This window comes from Balaenoptera physalus (assembly GCF_965194825.1).
Source record: "Balaenoptera physalus genome assembly, chromosome: 9".
NCBI lineage: Eukaryota > Metazoa > Chordata > Mammalia > Artiodactyla > Balaenopteridae > Balaenoptera > Balaenoptera physalus.
The window spans coordinates 93,837,763-93,858,785 of NC_138888.1; the positions used below are offsets into that span (position 1 = coordinate 93,837,763).

At 39.7% G+C, this 21,023-nt stretch overlaps 1 protein-coding gene across 2 annotated transcripts in view; it reads right to left on the reverse strand.

The window, feature by feature from the left end:
* The window catches only part of LOC309666643 (uncharacterized protein), a 219,391-nt gene that overhangs the window by 163,085 nt on the left and 35,283 nt on the right, over nt 1-21,023 (reverse strand). The window contains exon 1 of one of the 2 annotated variants that reach the window (XR_014267185.1): nt 8,066-8,109. Coding sequence is in view for 1 of the 2 variants with exons in the window: in XM_082474286.1 (XP_082330412.1) it covers nt 8,066-8,170 (105 nt within the window). In the remaining variant the exon portion in view is untranslated. Of the gene's footprint in view, nt 1-8,065; nt 9,207-21,023 lie in introns of those variants that run through there. The other variant, XM_082474286.1, reaches the window with a different exon arrangement.

Genomic DNA, 21,023 nt, shown 5'->3' on the forward strand with positions numbered 1-21,023 from the left:
CGCTTCTCCATCTCAGTCTCCACGCGTGTGGATTCGCCAAGGCAGCCTCATTTCAATTCCCTGCCCGATCCCTGTAACACTTGAGTAGGGGACCACTAATGCGGAGAGTGAAGCAGAAAATTTAGGATTAAAAGACATATGCTCATTCCACAGTTGGCACCAAGACGATCTTTGTTTAGATAAACCGATTAGCTAGCTCACACCCAAATCTACTGATAGGACAGGCTGTGTATCCTCCGTTAAATGGCAGCTCTACACAGCTATGTCCAATCCTTAGTAAACTTGTTTAGGTAATGAATTATCCTCGACTACGGAGTGGATGGCCCCTGTTTCTTGACCAGGGTGGAGGGGAGGGAGGAAGTTATCATTAAAGCTGTACCTATGACTTGGAACTTTAAATATTATCTAATTTGAACCTTATAGTAAGGTCAGGAGGTAGATATTTTACAGATTAGGAACGAAAAGTTGAGGGAACTAAAGCAACTTAATGTTAAACAATTGCTAAGTGGTAGTAATTCAAAGCCAAGTCTTTGCGACCAAAAAAAAGCTCTATTTTATCAACGTCATCACATTTTCTTAAAGACATATCCCCCCCCTCTACAAAATGAGAAAAAGATTATTACTCATTTGGCTCTCAGAGGTATGCACTAAACTAATGATATTTTTATAATCTTCGTGATTCTATGGGAGAATATTGGCTCATCGTACAAATATTTCAAGCTTTAAAATGCAGAACTTTAAGCAGAACATTTTTTTTTTTTTTTTTTAACCAACCTCCCAGGGAGCAGTCATCCTGCCTGATTAGCTTGGCGACAGCTGTAACACAGACCCAAATTAACAGTGGTTCAAACACATTAGAAATGTATTTCTCTTCACATAATAGTCCAGGAATAAGTCTACAGCTGGTGTTGTGGTCCAAGTGGTCAGGTCCTAGGCTCTTTTTATCTTGTCCCACTGCCCTTGAGTGATGCTTTCATCCCCAGAGTGTAACATGGCTTGCAGCCACTTCTACAATCCAGGCAGAGGAGGGGAAGGGAGGAAGGAAAACTTACCCTTCCCTTGAAGGCTATGATCCTAAAGTAGCACTCATGATTTTCACTCATATCTCATTAAAAAGCACTTAACCAAATAGGCACGCCTGGGTGTAAGGGAGTCTAGGGGGCCATGTGGCCAGCTAGATTGTTTTTAGGGAAGGAGGAGGAAACCTATACTGTGAGACGAATATGCATCTCAGGCACCTCCGTTGAAACTTACATAAGGTACCACCACTCTGCATTTCTCCCTTCTGAGGTGGACATACCTCGGCTTCTTACACCCTGACTTTGCCTGTCCTTCCATTTTTGTTTCACTGTCAATGTCCTGAACCTATTGAAAAGTCCTCCCTAGGTTAGATCTTATGTCCACATGTACCCACATCAAATTTCTTACCCTTCTCTTTTGCAGTGTTTCCCTCTCCCAACTCTGTATATTTTCCTGTATTGCTCTCACTTGGGAGTTACTATTCCCCTATGGTCAACAAGTGTCAATCTTCCTCCGGATGAATACAAAATACAAATTTCTAATACACTTGTGTGGAGGTAGGCTAATAATCTTAGGCGGGTTTTTTTTATATTCAATGGTGTATACTTTTGACTGAAAAAAGGCAAGACAGTATAGGTTTACATTTCTTGGTTAGCATCAGATATATGGATACATTTAAGCACTCAGTGAGAGCAGTGATCTTCACATTTTAATAGAATCATTGGGCATCCATTAGGCAGGCATCACCACCAATTAATACGCATTTGCAGATTCCTCTGTAGAATCAATGCAGTCCTGATCAAAATCTCAGCTGCCTTTTTGTAGACAGGGACAAGCTGATTCTCAAATTCCTGTGGAAATGCAAAGGACCCGTAATAGCCAAGACAAAATGAAAAAGAAGAGCCAAGTCGAAGGACAACAACGACCTGATGTCAAGTCTCATTATCCAGCTACAGTAATCAAGACCGCGTGGTGTCAAAATAGACAAATACATCACTGGAACTGAATAGAGAATCCAGAAATAGACCCACACCTATATGGACAACTGATTTCTGACAAAGGAGTAAAGGCAATTGAGTGGAGAAAGGACAGTCTTTTAATAAGTGGTGCTAAAACCTATTCAGGAAAGTGAACTTTGATCAATCCCTCACATCATATAAAAAATTAACTCAAAATGGATTATAGACCTAAATGATCAAAAGCACCATTCATAAAAGAACAAACTGCCTAACTGAACGTCATCAAAATTAAAAATTTTCAGCTCTTCGAAAGACACTGTTAAAAGAATGAAGAGTCAAGGCAGATGGAGAGAAAATATTTGCAAATTATATATCTGGTAAAGCACTTACATCCAGAATGTATAAAGAATCCTCAAAACTCAATAACAACCCAATTTAAAAGGGGGGGGGAGGTTTAAAAAAGATTTGAACAGACGCATATCACAAACCAAGATGGTAAACTAGCAAGTGAAAAATTACTCAACATCATTAGATATTAGGGACATGCAAATTAAAAACATGATGTGATATCATCATAAACTGATGAGAATGGTTAGAATTTGAAAGACTGGCCACGCTAAGTCTCAGTGAGGGTGTGGAGCAAGAACATTTTATGGAGGCACGTAAAATGGTACAGACACTTTGGCAATAGCTGGTCAATTTCTTTAAAAGTTAAGCATACACCTCCCATATGATCCAGCCTTTCCACTCTTTTTTTCCAAAAGAAGTAAAAGCATATATCCATAGGAAGCCTTATACGTAAGTGTTCATAGCAGCTTTATTCATAATAACCCCAAACTGCAAACAACTCAAATGTCCTTCAACAGATGAGTAAACAAATTGTAGTATATCCATACAATGGAAAACTGCTCAGCAATAAAAAAAGAATGAGCTATGGATACATGCAACAACTTTGATGAATTTCAAAATAATTATGCTGAGTTAAGGCAGCCAGACCAAAAGAGCACATATTATGAATCCATTTATATAAAACTCTAGAAAATGCAAACTAATTCATAGTGATAGGAATCAGGTCAGTGGCTGCCTGGGGTGGAGTCGTGGGGAGGGGCTTCAGGCAGAAAAGACAGGGCCGTGCCCAAGGACAGCGTCCTCATGCATAGGCATTAGGCAGAGGGCAAAGCCACCTCCTTGTTTTGCCCTTAATGAGGCCATGACGCACAGAGGAATGGCATGTAAAACAGAAACTCTGTAGCATCGAAGCAAGAAACTCTGACCATGAAAACCGCGGAGCATGCGCTTTGAGGTAGGAGATAAGACAGGCTTTGGCTTGACCTGCTGCAACTGGTTTCATGCTGACCCTTTGAAATAAACTACTATCAGGCCGATCAGCCCTAATTGGGTGAAAGATGAAGCAACCCACCACAGTCCCCTCGTTTTTGTGGTCCAGAGGGTTTCCCAGCCTGACACATGCACAGAAGGGGTCTCAACGTGTCCTCTGGTAACCTTGGCCGCATTGTAATATCATTACAATATCATTTGTATTGTGGTTTTTTATCCTCCCCACCCCCTGTGGGTTTTGCTTAGGTGCTCACAGGAAAGATTCAAAATGGTGCCTGGTGGAAGCCCAAATAAGGAATTGCAGATGACACGATCATAGGGGAGGGAAAGGGGAGTCACCCTCATCTAAACTGTGTAACAGTAACAACCTAAGCTGCCCCTGTTGTGCCCAACTCACTCTGCAAGGCTGCCCATGTGCTCTCCCACCTGTACTGTGCTTCTAATAAACGCTGTGCCTGCTTTACAGTCTTGCTCTCTTTGTGGAACTCTTTTTTCAAAAAAGACAAGAACTGAGGTTCTGTCACTCGCTGAAAACAGGCTGACTACCCAGGGACAATAAGACGAAATTTTTTGGAGTGGTGGAACCGTTCTGTATCTTGATCATTGTGGGGATATCACATACTGTATTTGTCAAAACTCACAGAACTGGATTGCCTCTATGATAGTACGGCTTACAGTAAGTTTTCAATAAATGAATTGATAGCCCCTCTGTATATATCAGAAATAAAAATCAATTTTTAATGAATAAAAAATCTAAAATATCAATTTTCCTCACTTTTTTTCAATGCTGGCCTATAACACGATACCAAAGTATAATTCAGGAGAGGTGAAATTCAAGAGTTAAAAAAGATGAGATTCAAGGGTAATGATAATCCTTCTTGTTCTGAAGAGAGTTTCTAACACCTAAAAGAATCAGTAGACTCCTTATCCCTAGCCAATTCCTCAACAAATACTATTTCTTACAACAATGCGTGTGATAAGCATTAAACAGCTGAGAGTTAAATGCAAGCATCTAGAATGCAGATTGTATATATGACCTTATGCAAGATAGGAAGCCTAAACAGGACACATCCAATCTCCAACAGAGTTTCCTCAGAACATAATGGTCTACACCAAAAAACAAATGGATGAGCAAATTCTATCTTGTAGAATAGTAGTTTTGAAACTCTCAGCAAGTTCTCCTCGTGATGAAATATCAATAAACAAACAGATAAAAATGATGGATAGGTGCTTTGGTTAAGTTTAAATTGTCACATTTTAGTAGAATGTGTATATTATTGCTTATATTTGAGTTACCATCTGGGCTCTCGGATTCAGAAAAAACTAGAGAAAACATTCACTGAACACAGCTTGTGTCAAGCATTATGATAAATTATAAAGTTCCATCAGTGAGCAAGAGAGTTTCACACCTTCGTGCGGTTTACCCGTAGCGTAGAGTTTCTGTCAAAAAGCATGGCCACAGTGATTTTAGCCTTGAAAATTTTCAAGGCAAGAATAGCCAATCAGTCTTCACCTCTCTCTCACATACAATCTCTATTTGCATATATATGTATAATATTTTGGGGTTAACAGATAAAATACAGGACTTCTACTGCAATTTAAATTTTAGATAAACAATGAATAAAATTTTAGTATAAGTATGTTTCCTGCCTGGGACATACTGATACTAAAATTTTAATTTATTGTTTATCTGAAATTCAATTTTAACTGAATGTCTTGGTTGTTTTTGTTGCTTTGGGCTAAATCTGGCAATCCCAATGTATATATTAGGGTTACCAGATATATATCTATATCTATAGCTAAGATGTATGGCATGTCTTTTTTTTGAGCAATTTAACTTCTTGGAGAAACTTCCAAAATGAACTGTGTGTAAACTACTATCCTAGGTAATTAAACATAATGATCATCGATTTCAAGTTATTTTATATAAACCAATGAAGTGCTGTAGGCCAACTACCAAAAATGATGAATTTCATTTAAAGTAGTTAAATTAAACCATTATGATTGGAAATGGTGGGCTATCAGATTAGTTTTCTCTGGGGCCACCGACAGTTCAAGAAAATAGAATGTCATTGGCATTTGTCACAGAGGGGTTCATACAAAAGTGGATAAAATCACTAAGCTACTGGGTAAAAAAAAAAAAAAGGAGGGAATAGCAGAGAAACATTTCTGTTTACCCTGCTATAATATATGTCTTTTATACCAAGAGAAGATTCTAGGAAATGATAACTGCTACCACTTCTCTACTCCCAAATCCAGCCTAGATGCCTATTTTGACCATGGGCTTAGAGCAATGCATAACTGGATGTTAGCATGGCTTTGGGCCCTGAGGGCATCCAGGTGAGAGACCCGTCGTGAGGCTTTCCCTGGGGCTGGGCGAGAGCATCAGACCTGCATCAGACTGCTCTGGACTAGAATCAGAGCAGAAATTTTGGAAAGCTCTGGTTTCCCCAAATATGCCCCACATTAAGGTGTCAGATCCTGTCCCCTAAATAAGCCAAGCAAGTGCCGAATGGGTATGTTATGTCCTCCCACTCCTGAGGGTGGAGGTGAGAAAAGATTGGGAGCCAACCTGGAGACTGGCAACCTGCTGGCCACTGCATCGCCAGCCCACGCAGGATGGCCACCACCCATCATCCGCCACACTGCCATAACGCGGGGTGTCTCGTCAACCAGCCCAGAAAAAGCCAGTGATGTAAAAACCCAGCTGAGCACCTAGTAGCCAGAAAGAGGAAGATCAGTCAGGATAAATACACATTCCTTGGGAAACAGAACAGCTGTGAGAGAAAGATGAGGGAAAGACATTCAAAAGAGTCAAAGGAAGCACACTCTCACCTGCACACACAAATTTTTCTGGAGCGAAAGCAAGCCACAATTTCCTTATGAAACAAGTCAGCGCACGAATTGAAGAAGAGGATGATCATTAAAGAGGCCAAAAGGAACGGGCTAGGAGGCAAAGAAAGTAAGAAGGATTCAGTAAAAGAAAAGCTAAAACTAATAAGCTGGAAAACAAAAACAAACCCAAATAAAGCAGAAAGGATAAATAAATCCAAAAGTTAAAATAAAAATATTTACGATCAACAAAGCAGATCCACGCTCTGTGGATTTGATTAAAGCAGAGCGTGCACGCGGCAAAGCACACACGTAAGTGGAAGCTGGGGAAAATGCACAGGATTAAAGACGAGGAGGCAAATCACAGGAGCGATTAAAAGAATTACAAGACATGACTGCTCGCAATCCTAGGGCTACAAATCTGAAAACGCGGAGGAAGTGAATGATTTCCTAACAAAATATAAATTACTTTAATTGCCAATCACTGTAGAAGATGTTGGGCTGGTGATTAAGAATCTATCATGAAAAAAGGCACAAAGACCAGATGGGTTTAATCTTTAAGTACCAGATGACTCCAATGTTGTTTAAACATTTCCAGGCCAGGGAAAAAAGGAAAAAAATTCTAATACATTTTATGAAGCCAGATTAATTTTAATTCCGAAGCCTGATACTATATATATATTTTTAATGCTGGACTCAATCTTACTTAAAATTGCAGATACAAACATTTTTAACTAACATATTAGCAAATAAAATGCAACTTGCTTCTGTCTTAGGTCAGGTTCTCTGGGTAGACTCTGAGATGGAAATATGCATGCCAAAGGTTTTGGGTGAAGAGCACTCAGGAACAACATCTTTAAGAACGTGAGAGGCGGGGATTGGGATAGGGAGAGAGACTGAGCTGCAATTCAGTTACAACAGACAGGTGAACCATTCATGGGAGGCGGGCTGCTCTCTGAGAAACTCAGCTATAAGCCATCAGCCTCCACAACACGCAGGACAACTGGGGGAATAAGTACCACCTGCCGATGGTGGGATCAGAGTAGCACACCACTGCATCCATTAGACCCAAAGAGGTTCAAAGGGTACAATGTGAACACATAGAATTAATTCCTGATTGCAAGTGAGAGACCAGCATATCTATCATTATAATTCTTTGCATCAACAAACTTTTAAAAAATAAGAACACATAGTTGTTAGATGCTGAAGAGGCATTCGAAAAAGTTGTTAATTTATCAGCCATTTCTGACACATCTTTAGTTTTACATATTGCGGGCGTATGAATATATCATTCTGATTTGTGTGCGTGTGTAGTCTTTTTTTTTCTGTCTTGGCTTTCTTTCCCTCTACCTCTCCACCCATATCAACCCCAGTACAGTACACAGAAAAGAAATAACTATAATGTATAGGCTCTGATGGATAGAGATTGAAATGTGTCCCAGATTTGTTTCAGGAACAAGCATTCTGCACTACCAGGTTCCATAGACATGTGTTGGAGAATTTTTAGTTTAATTAAATACATCTATCTCCAGAGCCATTCTCTAGCTCTCCATCGAGCACACCACAAATATTCCCTGGAGATAATTAACTCTGCCAGGATATAAATAAAAATAAGTAAAAGCTAGAAAAATCTTCAAACTGTGGCCATATGTCCAAACAGAAAGCACACATCTTAGCAGGAGAACTATAGGTGTAGAGATAAAGCATCACCTATTGGTCAGGGAATTGAATCAGATCCATTTAGAAATTCCCAGCGAGTCCACCTTTATTAATGGCAAACATTCCTCCAGCAAACATCCCCTCCCCTGCCATTAATAAGACATAAAAGTGTAAAATCTGAAATCTGAAAAAAATGTATAGGATCTAGGTCTCTTGCAGATATACAACACACATCAGAAATTAATGGGGATCCTTACCTTTGCAGATTCAATCCGGTGGCTGCATAGATGGAGAATCGCAGTCACTGGGAGGGCTTCTAGGACTGAAAAGCCTCCAAGGTTGCTGAAAACACGGCTAATCATCCAAAGGATTCACCAGCAACTCTGGTGACTCACCCGCTCCAGGGGCATCTCAGAGGCACAGCCTCTGAAAGAGACTGAACGGCCAGGGTAGAGTTTAGTATCTGGCTCCCGGAAACCTGTTTGCGCATGCCTGGCCCAGGTGTGGCTCTTTAGGACCACCGCTTGCAGGTAGAGAGCGGAATTGACTTCACCTTTTTTTCCTACGTACAAGCCACGGCCAACCTCAAACCGAAAGAATTTCTAGAGGCTGCTCTCTCCCAGAGTTAGGTTTTAGATATGACTCCGATTATAAGCGGTTTATGGTCTGTCCAAGGCAAAGTTACTTTCTCTTTGTAGGCAGAGCTTATGAAAATCCAAATGATGATAGAAGTTTTCTGATAAGTACTGAATCAGGAGCCAATTGAACTTCAAGTTTAATGTCTGCAAGCTAAGTCATCCTGATACATTGATCTCAAAATAGATACGTGATGCTCAATGTGATCTGAATACATTAGGTCTGGTGAACGAACACTGCTTTTCCTCTGGATGGTGCCTGAATGAGCACCGCTAAGATTATCTTTTACAATTTTCCATTTTCAGTGCTTTTAATTCTAACTAATCCCCCTTTAAATCGGCCATTCTTTTTTTATACATGTAAAGTGAAATTAATACCTGTTGGGAAAATGTTAGTGCATTGCCGATTCCTCGATCCTTTTCTTATTATTGTTATTACGTGAAATAAGAAAAAAAAAAAACAGACTTAAAACTGAGTCTGAAATATGTAACATTTGGGATAAACTTTTCTTCGAAGAAATTTTAAGAATCAAGATGAAAAACAGATCTTCCTTTTTTGTTTGGTTGTTTGCTTTTACATAAAAGAAAGACCTAGCAAAAGTAGATGGTAACCACTGATTTCAAGCAGTTGGAGTAGCCATCTGATTGGACACAGAGGACTGGACCGGATGAGCTCTTTGGACCCTATCCCAGCTCTAGACTACAAGGCTCATGTGACAAGATTCTTCTTTACATTGTTCTTCCACTGACAGTGAGCATATTTCTGAAAAAAAAAAAGTAAATAACTCTGAAGTTCAACAGATCTCCAGTTCTTTATAAGAAACAGATTTTTTTGGCACTGAGATAATTAATTTCATATTTTCTATCCATTTGGTGCTACTTTCCAAAGCCTTTATTTCTTCTCATTTTCATTCTCCACAAATTCTTCTGCTGGAAAACTGCAATTACATTGAACTACAGAGAAGTAGTTAGCCAGTGCATGCATAAATTTTATGTTTTAATGATTCTTTCGTTCCTTTGTTAAATTAGAGTAATACATCTCTATTCAACTGGTCTAATAACCAAGGTCAATTTAGTTAAGTTGTAATGTTAAAACAACCCAAAGTACATTATACTGAGTACTTCTTGCTAGCAACATGATTGCCTTTTGTCTTTATTTTATTCCTTTAAAAAAAAAAGGCCTCACATTGCCAATTAGAATCACGTTAAGTGGCACGGAATTAAGGGAGAAGGATCTACATGGAGGTTTAGCAATAGGGATCTGCAAGCTTCTCAAATGCAATTTAGCACTAAAGAGAAGCATTAGTATCTGTTCTGGCTTCCACCTGCAGTCCTGCCCTGGGAGGGATTCTGTGGCTCTACCTGCAAAACCACCGCGAACCAGGGACTGGGACCATTTTACCAGTCTTCATCACTCCAAACTCACCACTGGTTGAGCTTTATTTCTTTGCCCCAACTGACTACTCTTCTTCCCACTTGTGCAGATGTTTCACCTTTGTTCTTTTCATTGAACACACTGCTTTCACTTACCCTATAAGTACTGAGGATTTCTTCTCCTCGGCAGCACTAGAATTTGTAAATAGGAGGAATTTACAGACAGAAGTCTGCTTGGAACTGGGGGTGGGGCAGGGCAAGCACCCTGTTGGACTTAGTTGTATGTTAACTGGGGGTGGTTTTGTGGGAGGGCTTGAGATTACAGTGGAGGTGCTGAAATAAGAGAGGCCTTACCCAGACTAATAGATGAGCCAGAAGTCAAGATTCCTAGAAAGGAGTCATGTCACACCTTGAAGTGAGACTACCAGGGTAGAAGAGAACTAAAGTCCAAGGTCATAACCAAGTAAAGGAAAAAGGAGTACATGGAGTATTGTTGATGGGAACCACAGGCTTCCATTAAATACCTTTGAGAAAGGTGCATCCCTTTGGCACATATTGATTGCCATGAATGCTACAGCTGAGTACCACACAGGGGCAGTGTCATAAATAAGGAGTCCTACCCACACACCTATGGTCACCTAATCTATGACAAAGAAAGCGGGAATACACAATGGAGAAAAGACAGTCTATTCAATAAGTGGTGCTGGGAAAGCTGGACAGCTACATGTAAAAGAATGAAATTAGAACACTCCCTAACAGCATACACAAAAATAAACTCAAAGTGGATTAACAAGCTAAATATAAGGCCGGACACTATAAAACTCTTAGAGGAAGACATAGACAGAACACTCTCTGACATAAATCACAGCAAGATCTTTTTTGACCCACCTAGAGCAATGAAAATAAAAACAAAAATAAACAAATGGGGCCTAATTAAACTCAAAAGCTTTTGCACAGCAAAGGAAACCATACACAAAACGAAAAGACAACACACAGAATGGGAGAAAATATTTGCAAACAATGTGACCGACAAGGGATTAATCTCCAAAATATACAAACAGCTCATGCAGCTCAATAACAAAAAAACGAACAACCCAATCAAAAAATGGGCGGTAGATCTAACCAGACATTTCTCCAAAGAAGACATACAGATGGCCAGGAAGCACATGAAAAGATGCTCAACATCACTAATTATTAGAGAAACGCACATCAAAACTAAAATGAGCTATCACCTCACACCAGTCAGAATGGCCATCATCGAAAAATCTACAAACAATAAATGCTAGAGAGGGTGTGGAGAAAAGGGAACCCTCCTACACTGTTGGTGGGAATGTAAACTGGTATAGCCACTATGGAGAACAATATGGAGGTTCCTTAAAAAACTAAAAATAGAGCTACCATATGACTCTGCAATCCCACTCCTGGGCATATATCCAGAGGAAAACATGGTCCGAAAGGATACATGCACCCCAGTGTTCATTGCAGCACTGTTTACAATAGCCAAGACATGGAAGCAACCTAAATGTCCATACATATATACACACACACACATATTTTATATATATGTATATAAAATGGACTATTTCTCAGCCATAAAAAAAAATGAAATAATGTCATTTGCAGCAACATGGATGGACCTAGAGATTGTCATACTGAGTGAAGTAAATCAGACAGAGAAGGACAAATATTGTATGATATCACTTACATATAGAATGTAAAAAAATGGTACAAATGAACTTATTTACAAAACAGAAATAGAGTTACAGATGTCGAAAACAATCTTACAGTTACCAGAGGGGAAGGGTGGAGAGGGATAAATTGGGAGATTGGGATTGACATGTACACACTACTATATATAAAATAGATAACTAATAAGGACCTACAGTATAGCACAGGGAGCTCTACTCAATACTCTGTAATGACCTATATGGGGAAAGAATCTAAAAAAAGAGTGGATATATGTATATGTATAACTGATTCACTTTTCTGTACAGCAGAAAGTAATACAACATTGTAAATCAAGTATACTCCAATAAAAAATTTTTAAAATATTAATAAATAAATAAATGAGTCCTAAGTCTCAATAGTGAGAAATATACCCACCTTAGTTTCTCTGTAACATAATCCAGAGGATCTGTTATGAAACTAATGTTTTATAGGGTCCTTCCCCCATTTCTAGTTATGACATACAGACCTTTGTATGGTTTCTAAAGTGCCTTCTCCCAGGTCAAGTCACTTAATTGGCAATACAATAGAAAGCTTCCAATGCAAGAGAGAAATGAAGCTAAAACATGCCCTTCTGGGTCCCTTTTTTCTATGGTTTTCCTTCAAGATGATGACTCCACTATTAAGATGTTTCCCTTTACTTTGCTGGAAGATTTCTCTTGCAATGTGTTCACAGCCGTGTCCTGGAAAGTGTGTTATGTTTTCCTACCTGCCTTTCCCTACCTTTTATGGGGCAACATAATATAGGGGACTATGTCCATGGACTGAAAATCAGAGCTAATTACTAGTCCTAGTTCTATTATTTTTTTAAATGTGTAACTTCAAACAAGTTTACCACTCTAAATTCCATTTATAAAATGGAAGCGTTACTAATTCTCTGGTTTCCCACTTTTTTAGTACTAGAATCCTTATTTGCAAGTAGAATTTTATTCAAAAAGCCCAACGTATAAAACAGATAAAAGCGGTATCCTTTCATTTGAAGCGGGGAAACAGCGGGTGGAGGTGGAGCCTCGTGCATTGGATTTCACCTGAGTTACTTCACGCAGGAGACTGAGAAGTCATCTGAAAAAGCCCAAATCTAGATGAGCCTTTCCAGATGTAAATCTATGATTTAATAAGTTACCTCATTCTTCTCCACTCGGATGCAGAATGTTGGCTGAATTTCAATTTGTGTGTAGAATGTCAGAGAAAGGGCAAGTCAAGAAGTGAAAACCTTGCAAAATATTAAAAAAAGAAAGCCTTTTTTTCCCTAAGAGACAGCAGAAAATAGACTTCAAATCTCCATAGGAGGTTTTGTTAAATAGCCTTGATTTCCACTGTGACGTCCGCTGGTTTCACTTTCCAGGTTTGGCTTCCTGAGGCTAGCTTTCTGGACTGTTGGATGTCCCTCAATGCGGATGACAAGGATGACCTCAGTTCCCAAGCCCTCCTCAACGGAGGAGACACCCAGACCCATAAACATAGCCCCACCCCTACCTGCCACTCTGTCATGCAACACCAGGAACTGTCACCCAAGAATCCAGTGACCCAGCCAACTCTGCAGCGCCCCTACGTCTCCGTAGGTCCTCTTGATGGCCAAATAAAGGGCCAGGAGCAGTATAAGAAAGATCTGGTGCAAAGAATATAATTTAAAAAATAATAATTCACAGGGAACTCTACCTAACGCACTGTGGTAACCTAAATGGGAGGGGAGTCCAAAAGGGAGGGGATACCCGTATGTTAGGCTGATTCATTCTGTTGTGCAGTGGAGGCTAACACAACATTGTAAAGCAACCACACTCCAATAAAAATTAACGATCAAAGAAAAATTATGAACTGACTCCAAAAAATAATAATAATAATTACTCTCATTCTGTGAGTATTAACTATATGCCAGGTATTATGCTAAGAGCTATTATTATGCATATAGAGGCAAAAATCCTGCAAGGCGGGTTTTATTATTCCCTCCACACAGGGGAAGAAACTGAGACTCAGAGTTTTTCAAGACATACAGACAATACCTGGCACACCAGCCATGAGCCCAAGTACCTGCAGAGTCTCCTTTCCCGGCTTCCAAGGGAGTTATACTTAGCTAGGACCCAGAGATCCTGACAGACCCTTGCAGCCCTGGATGACTGGTCTTCTGATCGCTTCCTTTGGTGCAGCTGACAAATTGGTCACAGGGAGACCATCAACCAAATACAGGCCATTTAAAATACCGCTAGATGTTTAGAAAATATTTTAAATCACTGACTATGGTGGAAAGTAATTTACATTATGGAAGCAATCATTTAATCACTGCAATTAGCCAAATTATTACCTATTTAGCTAATTATCTTTTAATTATGTAATTAAAAAATTAAACATTACATTATTCTGGCCAATGCCAAATTCTTTTTCCATAATTTCCCCATGAAAAGTGTAATTTACTATACAGTACAACATAATTTTCTACAGAAATTAAGTTTCATTTTATTCCTAATTACAGGATAAATCTTCCCACAACTACCATGACCTGTACATAACCAATGAGAGAACTTGGCCTTTTAGGAAAATGTAGTTGTAGAGGCTAGAACAAAGGCAGTCAGTTAGGTTTTTTTCAGAAATGTTAAGTGCTGACTTTCCAAACAAAAAGATGATGCCATTAACACAGCAGCGGTTCTCAACTAGCTGCATATTAGAATTCCTGTGGAGCTTAAAAAAAGAAAAACCTCATGTGGAGTGGTCACCCCCTAGGGATTCTGATTTAATTGGTTTGAGGTGGGAACCATCATGCTTTTACAATCTCTCCAGGTGACTATATTTCCTGTGCTGTACAATATATCCTTGTAACTTATTTATTTTATACCCAATAGTTTGTACCTCTTCATCCTCTACCTCTATCTTGCCCCTCCCCCCTTCCCTCTTCCCTCTGGTAAACCCTAGTTTGTTCTCTATACCTGTGAGTCTGTTTCTTTTTTGTTATAGTCACTAGTTTGTTGTATTTTTTAGGTTCCACATATAAGTGCTCTCACACTCTAAAAGGAGTATAATTTTTAAAAATTGTGAATCACTATGTTGTACACCTGAAACATACAGTATTGTACATCAATTATACCTGAATAAAAAAAAATTTTTTTTAAAGTAGGAGAGGGTGGGGTAGGAGGAATCTTCAAATTTGTCAACTAAAGGGAATGCCCTGGTGGTCCAATGGTTAGGACTCCACGCCTTCACTGCCGAGGGCCTGGGTTCGATCCCTGGTTGGGAAACTAAGATCCCACAAGCCCGCATGACATGGCCAAAAAAAAAAAAAAAAAATAATAATAATAATAATGAAATAAAATAAAATAGAGGTGATACAAAGATCATGCCTCATAAAAAAAATTTCATCAATTTAAGGTATCTCTCTCTCTTAAAAAAGTCTCTTCAGATGATCCTGATGTGCAACCAGAGTTAAGAACCACTGAGAAGGTAATTTTAGTCTGTTCTGCCTTTAGTCGTGTTTCGTTTGTTTTGGTAGGAGTTACTGGTGGACAGAGTCAAAAACCATCATGCTGGGCCTGTGGGAGCAGTAAGGCAGGGTTACGAAGATTGATGCGAAACATCCAGACAACCAACCTGACTGTAGGTTCATAACCTAGGGAGTTAGTTAGGAGTTTGCAGTTACAGGAAGATGAGACAGACTGTAGACCAAGACTCTAGATTGTCATGCTCAGTTGCCAAATACTCCAGTATCATTGTCAAGGACTTGCAAAAAGTCAGGAATTTGAGGAGATAATTTATCTGCTATGGGGCTGTGCACCTTGGATCCAAAAGCAAAAGTTACCTGAGTTAACAAGCTTCTTATAAAATTCTGGGCCAAAGTATACCTAGGAGTAGATGCAATAACCGTAGTTAAGAACACCGTGATTCCGCGCAGTTCATTTCAGTTTTCAAATACATACTTGACACCAGGCCCAGGGTAAGATGCTTCGATGATGTCAAACTTGAATGACAGGTGGTTTCTGCCCCAGAATTTATTCTCTGGCATTGCCATGAGGAAGGATGGAGCAGCCTTGGCTGTACTGACTCCTGAGTGAGAGAGCAAGCATGGTTGGGAGGCTGTCTTCAGCCCCTGAAGATGTTTTCGTGAGGGAAGCTCAATGATCATGGTTTTTCACATGCTGATCAGTGAACAAACCCCAGCAGCCCCCAAAGCACATGTGTATAAAACCTGGGCACAGAGATCAAAGGGGGCATGCATGAGTTTGTTCTTTTTTTAAAACAATTTTACTGAGGCGTGATTTGGTTGAGTCACCTATCTGAAGTGTACAATTCGATAAGTTTGATACTCCTGTGAAACCATCACCCCATTCAAGATAATGAACATATCCATCATCCCCCCCAATTTTTTCCTGTGCCTTTGTAATCCCTCCCTCTACCCCTTTCCATTCTGAAACAATCACTTATCTGCTTTTTATCACTACAGATTAGTTTGTACTTTTTAGAATTTCATGTAAATGGAATCATACAGTATATACACTTTTTTGTCTGGGTTTTTCAATCAGCATAATTATTTTGAGATTTACCAATGTTGATGGGTAGACCAGTAGTTCCTTTTTATTGCTGAATAGTAGTTCATTGCATACATAGACCATGATTTGTTTATCCGTTCATCTACTGATGGATACTTCGGATATTATAAATAAATCTACTATGAACATTCACGTACACATCTTTGTACGGACACATGCTTTCTTTTATCTTGGATAAGTAAGAGAAAAATGACTAGATCAGTGGGAGGTATGAGTTTAACTTCTTAAGAAACTGCCGAACTGTTTTCCAAAGTGGTTATACATTTTGCATTCCCATCTGTAGTCCATGAGAGTTCCAGTTTCTCTACACTGGATATGATCAGTCTTTTTAGGTTTAGCCATCTTAATACGTGTGTAGTGGTATTTCACTGTGGTTTTAATGTGCATTTCCCTAATGACTAATGATGTTGAGTATTTTTCCAGCCCTTAGTAGCCATCACCTATCTTCTTCGATGGAATGTCTATTCAAATCTTTCACCCATTTTTTATTACGCTGTTGTTTTCTTATTATTGAGTTTTGAGAGTTCCACATACATAATCTGGACACAAGTCCTTTATCAGGAATATGAGTTACAAAGATTTTCTCCCAGCTTGTGGATTATCTTTTCATTTTCTTCATGGCGTGTTTTGAAGAGCAAGAGTTTTTTACTTTGATGAAGCCTAATTTAACCATTTTTTATTTCAATGGATCATGATCTTGGTGTCCCATCACAGTTTTGATAACTGTAGCTTTAGAATAAGTCTTGTAATCAGGTAGTATTAATCCCCCACCTTTGTTCTTTTTTTAAAAAAACAGTTTTGGCAAATTCGAGATCCTTAACATTGATTTGAGACCTTTCTTCTTTTTAACATAGATGTTTAGTTCTATAAATTTTCCCCTTACATATTGCTTTAAAGGCATCCCACAGATTTTGACGTGTTGTGTTTTCATTTTCAATCAGTTCAAAATAGTTTCTCCTGTTCCTTTTGATTTCTTCAACCGATGGATGATTGATGCCAGGCAAATATCTACAGATATTTCACACATCTTCCTGTTGATTTCTAATTTAATTCCATTGTGGTCAGACAGCATACTTTATGTCAGGGGTCCCCAACGGCTGGTACCGGTCCGCGGCCTGTTAGGAACCGGGCCGCACAGCAGGAGGTGAGCGGCGGGCGAGCGAGTGAAGCTTCACCTGCCACTCCCATCACTCGCATCACCGCCTGAGCCACCTGCCCTCCCCCCACTCCTCAGTCCATGGGAAAACTGTCTTCCACGAAACCGGTCCCCGCTGCTTTATGTGACCTGAATACTTTTAAATTTGAGACATTTTTATTACCCAGAATATGGTCTACCATGGTAAATGTTCTGTGTGCAACTTAAAAACAATATATATTCTGCTTTTGTTGGATGCAGTGATCTAAAAGTTTCCCTGCAAAAGTTTTAATTGTCCATTTATTATTGGGTTTTGAGACCAGTTATAAAAACTACTAAAGATTTTTGTGTCATCTCTTTTAGAAAAATAACTTCTTTCTAACAGTTTTCTTTGAATCAAATGCTTGTTTTGTGGATTACTCATGCTGGCAAAGTACAAAGCATTATTCTTAGTTTCTGAGAGTTAGATACTAGTGCATACAGAGGAAGGGAGTTCTGAATTACCTAGTCGCTCTAATCTGGAAAAATATTAGTAATTCTATGTTCTTTTAAACATAGAATTAGTAATTATTTATTGATGTGACTTTCACGTAACTCATGTCAGTATATTAAAAAAATCAAACCTGTGATAACACCTAGAATTAGGAGAAGCCTGAATGTGGTATAATAGATAAGATTGCTTCACTATATTATAATGTATTTACACAATTAATTATATATTATACAGTCATTAAATTTGTTCCAAACACTCTTCTAAGAACTTCATATGGAATATGTCACTTAATCTTCACTGTCCTACCTGGTGACATAGAACTATTATTTTCTACATTTTACAGATGAAAGATGGAAGCACAAAGAAGCTACATGGTGGAGGCAAGACGTGAACAGTCTAACTACAGAACAAGGCACTTCCTTATCCACCATTCTGGGCTTCTCTGCACCCCACATATTTAATTATGTAGGAAAAGTTGGAGATATCTTAAGTGAAAAAAGTTATTAAACAGTTTATTTAATATTATTCCATGTTAAAAATTTTTTTTAAAAACATGCACAAGGAAAGAGTGGAAGAACACACTACAAATTTCATAGCATGTTATCGCCAGATGATACAACTGTGGGTGATTTTAGTTTTCTTCTTTGTGATTTATTTTTTTGTATGTATTTTACAATCAGAAAAAAACCTTACGGACTTTTATTTTAAAGAAAAAGTCCTATATCTCACCAGCATGGGTTCATCAATTTTGAAATGAGTTTACTAGCAGATGCCAAACTTATCCCGAACCTTATTCTTCATATAATTAGAAAAGATTACAAACGTCTGAATATAGTCAAATGCTCTAACTTCATCTCAAAACACAAATTCATAACCAGGAAAGGCAAGACTTATGCACATTATTCTTGGCTCTCAGGTGTGGTGATTGTCAAGGCTGGAACCAGAACCAAGGCTGAGAAAGCACATTAAAAGATGCATCTCACATAATGCTTGGGAATCCCCACCACTCCCCTCAGTGCTTCCTGGCCCTTTAGCACTCAGGGCCCAACTGTGCCTAAGACAGAAAGACCAGAGTTCGTCTTACCAATACCACACCCTCCTTCCTTTTCCTTCCCCCAAACCCAGGCACTGCTCCAGATCACCCTCTCACCACCAGCTGCTCCAACTGCCCTGCCTAATCCCCACCCCGTTTGACTCTGCCGAGCTCGCTTTGCATCGGCAATTTGAACTCAAACCATCCCTTAGTTGTGATCCAACACTTCATTCGAAAGTGGTTTTCGGTAACTGCCCCTTGGTTCCAGACACCAAGGCCCCTGATCCAATGGCATCAGGTTCCCCACCCAACTCCAAGCCCGGCTGTCGTTTCCACCCCCATGCCCATCCCAAGCCTGACACAGGTGTCAGAAACTGAGCCCAACACCTCTCTACGACTGAGAACTCACTGTCTCTAAAAGCATCTCTTTCTCTTTAGACAGTTCTGCTTATTAGAAAATTGGCTGGGAGATGGAGCTCAGATCTGTCTCCCAGTAGTTTCTACCCAGTAGTCCCAGTTTTTCATCTTGGACCCAAGCAAGTCCAATCTTCCTTCACGTGGCATTGCACCAAGAATGTGAAGAAGCCTCCTGAGTTTTCTATCTAATACCTCAGATATTTAAAAGTACTCCTTATCTGACGTGATGTTAAGATTTTCCACCTTCCTTCTCCCTTTCCTAGAACCTGATCCCTTAGCCTACAGGAAGGGCAGCCAACTCAAGCATCTGTGGGAGCCTGTCTGATAAATGTAAGTGAAGTGAGGGCTGGAAAGTACAGGCCTGCTCTGAAGCAGGCAGCAGTCACTCAGCTCCAAATGACTATGGCGGGTGGATGGTGGGCTCAGATTTGCCAGATTTTACCAGTTTTTAAGGGAACCTGAAAGTCAAGATCATATGAAATTTCTTGATTTTTAAAATACTGACAGTATTTCACTTTTTAGCTACCCACCCCCCCCACCCCAACCTCCTGCCCATCCCTCCGGCCCCTGCCATGCTCCCTGTCTCCCAGAACCCAAGGTGCAGCCTGTGGCTACATCACATTAAACTTGAGAATTTTAATCTATAGCGTTTTTAAAGAGAGGCAGCCAGAACAAACTCAGGACATTAGGTGTGGTCTGAGCAGGACAGAGGAGAGTTAGTCTAGACCCATGGTTCTCAACCCAGGTGGAGTTGGGTAGTACATTAGAACTCCAACCCCAAAGGCTTATCAGAACCTTGGGAAGAAGAGGGTCTGTCATATGTATTTTGAAAAACACCACCCCCAGGTGATTCTAATGTCTCCTGCTCCCAGGTAAAAACCATTATTCTATTTTCTGTTCTCAAGTCTATCCACTTGTTCTCAAATTTGGCTTGCCTGTGGAATCCCCTGGGGAGTTTTAAAAAAAAATACTGATGCCTACACCCCGCCCCCTCCCAGAGATTCTGATTTAATTGGTACTTAGTATAGCTTGAGCTCAAGGCGTTGTAAAGATTCCCCAGCTGATTCTCATGGGTACTGAAGTTTGAGAACCACTGTTTTAGACGCTATGCTCCAATTCCATTAGTCAGACTCATCTTACCTCTTCTTGGCAGCGACTTCATGCTCTTGATTCATACTGAGTTAATTATCAACTAGTTCCTATAAGTTTTTTCTTTCTACAATCAATTGCTAAGTCACACTTTCCCATCCTGTACTTTGCTACTGAACCTTTAATCCTTCTTAAATTTTATTTTATTAGATAGGGCCTGTGGCTCTAGTCAGTCAAGATTTTCTCACACCCTAATTCTTTTATCGAATGTATTTTGTATTCCTCTCGGCTTACCATAGTCTAGACATTTAAGGAGGTGTCTTCTGTCTAAGACATTGATTGAAATGCTGACTACAATAGAGTCTCGCTCCTCTGTCCTAGGGTCCTCTATCTCCGCTGACACTGGGCATGAATCAGTGCATTGAGACATAGTTTCAATTTGCCTGATTTTACTTTTATTTATTTATTTATTTATTTTTAAAGAACCTATATTTCCAGCCACTTTCTTTTTTTTTTCTTTTTAAAATTTATTTATTTATTTATTTATGGCTGTGTTGGGTCTTCGTTACTGTGCGAGGGCTTTCTCTAGTTGCGGCGAGCGGGGGCCACTCTTCATCACGGTGCGTGGGCCTCTCACTGTCGCGGCCTCTCCCGTTGTGAAGCACAGGCTCCAGACGTGCAGGCTCAGTAGTTGTGGCTCACGGGCCCAGCTGCTCCGCGGCATGTGGGATCTTCCCAGACCAGGGCTCGAACCTGCGTCCCCTGCATTGGCAGGCGGATTC